At 43.3% G+C, this 7624-nt stretch overlaps 1 protein-coding gene across 1 annotated transcript; it reads right to left on the bottom strand.

The window, feature by feature from the left end:
* Positions 1–1973: 1973 nt before the first annotated feature.
* On the bottom strand, positions 1974–7208 carry TAF9B (TATA-box binding protein associated factor 9b). The gene is made up of 7 exons (XM_068957007.1): positions 7095–7208; positions 6922–7003; positions 6109–6245; positions 5899–6033; positions 4722–4803; positions 4012–4125; positions 1974–3009 (listed from the first exon to the last, which is right to left on the bottom strand). The coding sequence occupies exons 1-7, from the start codon at positions 7143–7145 to the stop codon at positions 2843–2845; spliced, it is 768 nt and encodes a 255-aa protein (XP_068813108.1). The 5' UTR covers positions 7146–7208; the 3' UTR covers positions 1974–2842.
* Between the last annotated feature and the right edge of the window lie 416 nt (positions 7209–7624).

Here is a 7624-nt window from a genome sequence, read left to right as displayed (position 1 = left end):
GGGATCTCTGCAATTAGCATCATTAACGTAATAGTTTTGAGGTCAATTTTAATAGTCCTTGCAGCTAGCAATGCAACTTTCTCTGGATCTGGTTCTGCTACATGTTACTCATTGTAAAGTACACTCAAAGTAGGCAGTCCAAAAGCGTAACACTGATGCATTTCCTGAGGTCCTCATTTTGAGCTACAGGAAGAAGAAAAAGTGATAAGAGACAAGCAGTATGTGTTGTAAATTAAGGGCTTTCATGGGTGAGGGTAAAAAACAGCAGCTACAGGCTGCCTTGCAGGCACGTGGAGCACAGCAGAGAACAAACTTGTATAAGTCTTGCATCTGTGTTAGCACTATCCCTACCTGACCTTTAAGAGCCCTCTGCATTTATTTTCTGGGGCTTGGTGCCACATTAACCAAAGCTATGTGGCTTCTGGTTCAGTGCGAGCAGTGCAGGCTTTTCTGCACAGTAACTGTTCAGACACACCTTTAATCACTATCAAAGGATAACTGGATGCTTTCTTCCCAAATAGAATCAGTATCAGCAACAGCTCCCTTGAGAGGGGCAGGTAATGCACCGTGAAGGGGAAGTTGTTCCTCTGTAAGGATTTAACAGTTCTGTGTTGAAATACTCCTTCCATACTTAAGAATTTATAGCTGGGCAAAGCTCTGTGCAGGCTCTTCTGTGTGCTTGTAGCGCAAGCAGTTAGTGCTGTACCTGGAAATGCTTCCACAGGTAAAATGATGTGAGGAGTGCTGCTGGAACACAGGCAGAGGGGGAAATCCTACATACAGTTAGCTCAGATAAGAGCTGGTAGATGGCTTCTTTGCTAGATTCAGTCATCTTTTTACTTTCATAACATATAAAAATATTGCTGCTCGTTAAAGAACGATGCTTGTTTTACAGCCAGTTAAACAAGTTTGTAAGTCAGGAACACTTTATCCACACATCTCCTTCCTGTCTTGTGTATAGGGATTTATAAAATAATCCTCACTCAGGTTCTATTTTGGGAGCAAAGCTGCAGCACAAAGAAAACAAAGGGGTGTAGAGGCACAAAGCAAGGTAATAAACGTCTGTGGTTTAAGTAAATTTGTCCTACTTGTAACAGTAAGCATTTTAAAATGCTTCCTCCTGCCCCCTCTGCCACTTCCCATGGCTGCAAGGACAGCACAGGATGGGGGGGGGGGAGGGGCTGTGGCTCCACCAACCACACATGTGCAGTGTCCAGACCTTGTGCTGACCTGTTGGCTACTCCTTCACACCCAGAGCCTGTGGGCAGTGGCTACCCTACCTCATGTGCGGCTGCAAAAATAGCTTCCCCCCCCCCCAACCCTTTAACCTTTTTATAAGGCTTGTTAAGAAGTCCTCAGTTTCTCCCTTTTCCCCACAGAGAAAAGCACGTTTTAGTCAGTGCTGTCACAACAAAAACAACACAGGAACTACAACTAAAAACATAGCAGTGTCAAAATTTGTAACAGGTGTTAGCCACTGACAAAGTTTGGGGGGGGGGTCCTGCCGATCACAGCCCCTCATTTGGGGGAGGAGGTGCCTTGAAGAGCTAGCATTCTTTTTTTTTTTTTCTTTTTTCTTTTTTTCTTGGTATGACTTTGCAAGCTGCCATATGCAAGCCCCAGTGACTCCTGAAAGGCTCCATTAGGAAAGACCCAGCCAGCACACAACAGCTCCCACAGCCCAACTTAAGCCAAGCTGAGTATGAGAAAAGAGGACATGGACAAGGTGACATGTTTACAAAGAGCAGTTATTAAGAAAAACAGACCACTAGTTTTTTTTTTTTTTTAAACTATAACTATATAAAAAAAAAAAAACGTTAAATTTGTTCTTCACTGTTTCAGTATTGAATACTTGGGAGCTTAATACAAAACAAAAGCATCTTGCGCTTGGGAAAAAAAAAAACAAAAAAACCTACTTTCCACTTAGTTGGCTTCTCCTTTTTTTTTTTTTTTTTTTTTTTTTTAAACCACAATGTTAAGGCTATTTTATTGGTTGCACATACAAATACAAGCTTAATGAATTGATGACTGATACAGGTTCACTCTCTGGAAACAAATAAAGAACAAACCAGAGCGCTGCTTTTACCTCTTCCACTAACTTTACATAGAGGCCTGGGTATACTTGCTGTGGGTAGACCAACCAAAATCACTAATTTATGAATAATGGAGGTCAAACTAAACAAGTGTTCTGTAGGGAAAAAAAAAAAAAGCACCATCCTTTACTTTTTGTCTGTATTTCTACTGTAAGAGCAAATGTTCATGCCTATTAATACTGCATACGGAGAGCAGAGTACAGAAGTAACACTCTAGAAGCAGTAAATGCATTTGAGGAGGGGGAAAAAAAAAAAAAAAAAAAGCCGATAGTCCCTGGCGCTTTCCCTCCTCACCAAAGATGCTGTTCTTGGTTTTTTTAACGTGATTTGAAATGAAGTAGCTATATACTAGATTCTACATTACCCAGTGCTTTATAAAAATTATTTTTACTTGGCACAGTACAGTACTACAAAAGCACCTGGCTCACCAGTCTTCAACGCCACAAACACGTCTGTCTGTTTGAAATACAGGCGACAGAAGAGACGTGAAGACTGTACTCCTGTGTAACAGTGACTAGTTTCTTACCATTTCTGTTGAGGTCTAGAAGCCATTACAGGCCACAGAAAAAGATTAGCTGCTTTTTAGTCTTTCCACAGGGCCACGATCTTTTGCTCACTCTATAACCAACTGCGTATTAACAGACTATTTCCATCCTATCATACAGTTTACAAAGAACATTTAGCAAATACCCTAGCAGACTCAATATGAATCACATCTCTGAAGAAAGGGAGGGGACCAGACAGTCTCTTCACAAATTATCGTAGTCGTCATCATCTTCATGCTTCCTTTTCAAAGGATTTGATTCACTAGCTGTATTCTGTGATGACACCATATTTGTAGTAATAAGAATGTTCTTTGGACCAATTAATGAAGGATTAATTAGAACATTCTGAACTGTTGGAGTTGTTGGTGTGGCTGTAAAGAAAAAAAGACGTCACTAAATATACTGATAGAAAAAAAAGGACAGCTGATCTCCACACTGAAACAGAGCTAACAAATCTAACAAAAAAGTACTCACTTCAAGCTCGTGAAACACGTAACAACCTACATATAATAACCTACCATCAGAAAACAAACACATGTTGTGTGTCAAAAGTCTTTTTTTTTCCTGTTTGTAACACTTCAAAGGCATTACTAGCACAATAGAAACCTAATTTCTCTCAAGTTTTATTATTGTTAGTACAGCAGCTGCTAAGGCTTTTTTGGAGGCACTTTTTACAAGCGTTATCTGTGCTTACAAATCTTTGCACCAGTTCAGTTTAATGTCATATCTAATAACCATTTTAGAATTTTAGGTACCAAGACTCTTTTTACAGCAGCCTCAAATTGTTGCTTCCAGTAACAATTTTAAAATCTATGATGAGACCGAGTATGTTAATAACACAAACTGAGAAGTCAAGCACATAAATATTTATGTAGCCTTTAACTGCGACAGGGCATCTGCAATGCTACTGTATTTCCCATTTGAGATCATTAGTTAACTTAAGGTTTTTGTTTGTCTGCCGGACTCTTATGTCTTTACTGGGACTGCAGAAGAACAAAAGACAGGAGAAGGGTAGCAGGACAAGCAAACAGGCAAGAGAGCGAGCGAGCACAGAGGTGGTAGTCAGGTGTAAGGGAAAGCTGTTTGAAACGCTAGATACTCTTGTCACCACCACTATGCTAGAAATATGAATTAAAACTAGAAGTTACAGGAATGACCAAAGACAGGAGTGTAAGAGACAAAATGCAATTAGCCACTACGGTAAAGACTAGCAATATTTAACAACTGAGGAAGTGGAATGATTTCCCCACATTATTACTATAAACTAATAACTCTAATAAACTACTATAAACTAATTTCTGTTCTGCTAAAAAGACCAACAAAAAAAAGTGACACTGATCTGAGAAGTTGGTGTTTTATAGTTTCTATTTTACCTGATTTGACTGTTGCCTGAGAAGATGGGATCTGTACGGTGAACCTCTGACCAGTCAGTGACACTGGAGTGCCAACTTTTGTTGAAACAGAGACTGTTTGTGCTGAAGGTGTACCTAAAAGCCAGACAAAGGATTGTAAGAAAACAAAAGAACTTGCATTCCTAAGTTTGCTTTGAACACGGAATCTATTATTTTCAAAGAAATAAGAAAAAAAATAGGAACACATCAATATGGGATGTATATCGGTCAGATTTCAGGGGCAGCTGCACGTTTATTCATGACCAATGAAATGCGAGGCTAGCAACAAATACACACACTCATAAACGTAAATGTAAATGCTCAGACCAAATTTTGTGAACTTTTTAGAAAAACGGATTTCATTTGCTGCTATTAACAGTTCAGTATATTGGTTACATTGAGGGAAAAAATTGAACTTATTTCTGCTTCTGAATGGCCTCTTCACATGCAGAAGTTAACAGAAATGCAGGAATAAAAATATGGAAGACCAGTAACATATAAACATATCAAAGTTAAAATAATTTTGGAAATTAACTTTTTTTTTTTCATCGAGATGTTAAGTGTTAACAATGGTATTATGTTCAGATAGCACCCAACATTTCTTAAATGGTTGAAAAATGTTTATAAACACTCCTCAAATTTTTTTATTTCACAAAATCAACATGGGAGACCACAACTGAGCTGTTTCTTACCTAAAGTAGGCGTGCTAGGTCTGCTGCTTACAGCACCAACACTCAAGCGAGGGACTGTTATTCTTCCTGCAGAGGAAGAGACCTGTCAAGAGAGAATATTTAATTTAGCATCGTGTTAGAAATTAACAATTCTTAACACGAGGAAAAAAAGGGGTTCCTCCTACAAAACCTCAGTTTATTTCACAGCAATAATAAGTTATGTCAACGTATTCTAACGCAGAAGGTCTCAAACTCCTCGTGGTGCAAACAACTCCATAAGGTACCTTGTGGAAGCAAAACCACATGAGGAATGCACAGACCTTCATCAAGACAAGATAAAACAAAAACCAGACCCTTCCATACGATAATAAAGAGCATCAGCAGTATATAATCGGGCACTCTTGCTTACCAAGTGCTCTGCACTCTGGAAATCAAACCATTTTTTTTTTTTTAATATGATGCTGACCCCTCTAAACATTTCATAAACCGAAGTACAGCATACATGAATTGCTTAGCCTCGGCAACTGTCACAGAGTGTAGTTCGGCAGGTCACAGACTTGACATAACGTCAAAGATCAACTGATACGTGAGGTGACAGACAGTGTTCAGGACAATCATATGAATTTTTACAGAAAAGAATAACTGGAACTTTTTAATCAGTATTTACTCTTCTACTCTACATCTAGACTAAGACATATCAATATCTGGAATCTAACCTTAGGCTCATCTGTTGAAATACTTCTTTAAATGGGGGAAATAAAGATAAAATATTATAGATGGAGAGATTCAGCATTTTTCAGTAAGCAAAGTGAATCTTTTCTCTTCCCTCTAAAACAGAAAAAAACATCTAAGGTATAAGAAGTAGAAAATATCCTCTAAAAATCTAAACCTTAGTCTTGCCTTTTACAAGCTACCATAAAACTTGAAGAATTTTGCTGTAAAGCTAAAAAGAATCATAGAATCCATTTTCTTATACGCTTCACCTTTGAAATTATTAACAATAGGAATATTTGGAAATTCCAAGAGACAAAGACCACTCACTGACTTAGTTTCCAACAACCTTTTGGTGAGCACAGGTCAGCATTTGCGCACACATCTCTTACAGAGGTGTGAAAAACTTCCTTGAACACTCCTGATGAACAACGTGAAGATTAGCTGCCTTGTCAAATCCAAACGGAACGCTACACGGCACCCTTACCTTCTTCTGTAAGGACTTAAGTCTGTAGTTTGGAGCTGTTAGACAGTATCTGTCAGGTGGAAGTCTGGGTCCAGAATAAGGCTTTATCAGCGGCAAAGGCGTTTGATTTTTCTGTCTTGCAATATCTAACAAGAACTGAAGAGACATGGTTACGCTCCCATCTGTAGTTTTGTTACCACGTTCTGAAATTATAAATATAGCTTTACTTACATCTCTTGGAGGTGGAGATGTAAATGACTGGTCCGTCCTACACTGGATCGCTAATCTTACATCATCGGCGTCGACACTAGATTTCTTAGCATGGCTTGAGTAAATTTTTGCATCTTCCAGTATAGTAGTCACATACCCTTTAGAAAATGGAGCATCTCATTAAAGATGGAATAAAAGAAACAAAAAAAAATAGACATTTTCCCCCCAGTACCCTGCATTTATCCCCCCAGAAAACAAGAATGCGCACAACACTGCTTTCTCCAGAACTATGTTTGAAGATTGACAGTGAAAACACTACCCAAGAAACACTTTTACAAGTAGCATTCCCTTTTCCCGTTACTGGTGCTTAGGCAAGCACTTCCTCCAGGGGCCGCGTTCCTGGCTGCACAGGGCTCCAGCGTGTCCCTCCTGTGACACCACTCGGGGTCCCTCACCGCCCCCACACCCTCCTGGCCCTGTCACTTCCCTAATCCCCCCCCCAACCCTGCAGACTCCCTGATACCCCCCAACCTCGTCACCTCCCCAATTCCCCCCTCCCCGTCCCCGAGGACCCTTCGATCCCCACCTCGGCCCTGTCACCTCCCTAATCCCTTCCCAGCCCCGTGGACTCCCTGATACCCCCCAGCCCTACAAACCTCCCCAATTCCCCCTCCCCGTCCCCGCGGACCCTTCGATCCCCACCTCGGCCCTCTCACCTCTCCGATCCTCCCTAGCCCGACAGACCTCCCCGATCCCCCCGAGTGCCCCGCGGACCCCCCCCGATTCCCCCCGGCCCTGTCACCTCCCCAGCCCCCCCCCGCCCCCGGCCGTTACTGTAGGCGAACTCCAGCATCTGGTTGATGACGCGCGGCTCGTACTCCGTGATGCCCATGTCCTTCAGGATCTGCGCCATGACCTGAGGGGCGGGAGGCAGCGCTCAGCACCGCCCGGATCAGCCCGGCCCGGCCCGGCCCGACCCCGCGGCGGCCTCCCCGCGCCCCCGCTACCTGCGCGTCTTTGGGCGCGCTCTTGGGAGACGCCATCTTCGCCGGCTCCATCGCTTCCGCTCTGCCGCGGCAGCGCCTTCCGGTCCCGTGACCGGAGCGGCGGGGGCCGGGCGTCGTCATGGCGACGAGGCCCGGCCGATCCCGTGACCGCGGCGCGTCGCCATGGCGACGGGGCCCGGTCGACCCCGTGACCGCGGCGGCGGCGGCGCGCGGCGCGTCGCCATGGCGACGGGGCCTGGCCGCGGGGCGGGGCGCCCCCTTCCCGCCCGAGCCCCGTAGTTGCTCAGAAAGGGCTTTTTTCCCGCTCTTTTCATACGTTTCTGTCATGCATAAATTCCTTTTTTTTTTTTTAATAAAATTACTTTTAAACACGTTTTTCTGCATTCGCGCTGTTACTTATCGTTACCAGCCCCGTACTGTCTTGCAGCGGGTCAGACGCTGCCGGGGGCGGGCGGGGCGCTGCTGCTGCCCCCATTTTACAGATGGGGCCGTGGAGGCCGGGCGGCGGGTCTGCGCCGTTAGGGAACTGC

Source organism: Struthio camelus, chromosome 11 (assembly GCF_040807025.1).
Source record: "Struthio camelus isolate bStrCam1 chromosome 11, bStrCam1.hap1, whole genome shotgun sequence".
Lineage (NCBI taxonomy): Eukaryota > Metazoa > Chordata > Aves > Struthioniformes > Struthionidae > Struthio > Struthio camelus.
This window is presented reverse-complemented; position numbering and strand designations above follow the sequence as displayed.

Excerpts from the sequence above, each read along its gene's own strand:
- TAF9B (XM_068957007.1), bottom strand. The coding sequence starts at position 7,145 with ATGGAGCCGGCGAAGATGGCGTCTCCCAAGAGCGCGCCCAAAGACGCG. Across the intron at positions 7,004-7,094 it reads GCGCGCCCAAAGACGCGCAG|GTCATGGCGCAGATCCTGAA; the intron begins GTAGCGGGGGCG and ends CCCGCCCCTCAG. Across the intron at positions 6,034-6,108 it reads CATCTCCACCTCCAAGAGAT|TTCTTGTTAGATATTGCAAG; the intron begins GTAAGTAAAGCT and ends ATGTCTCTTCAG.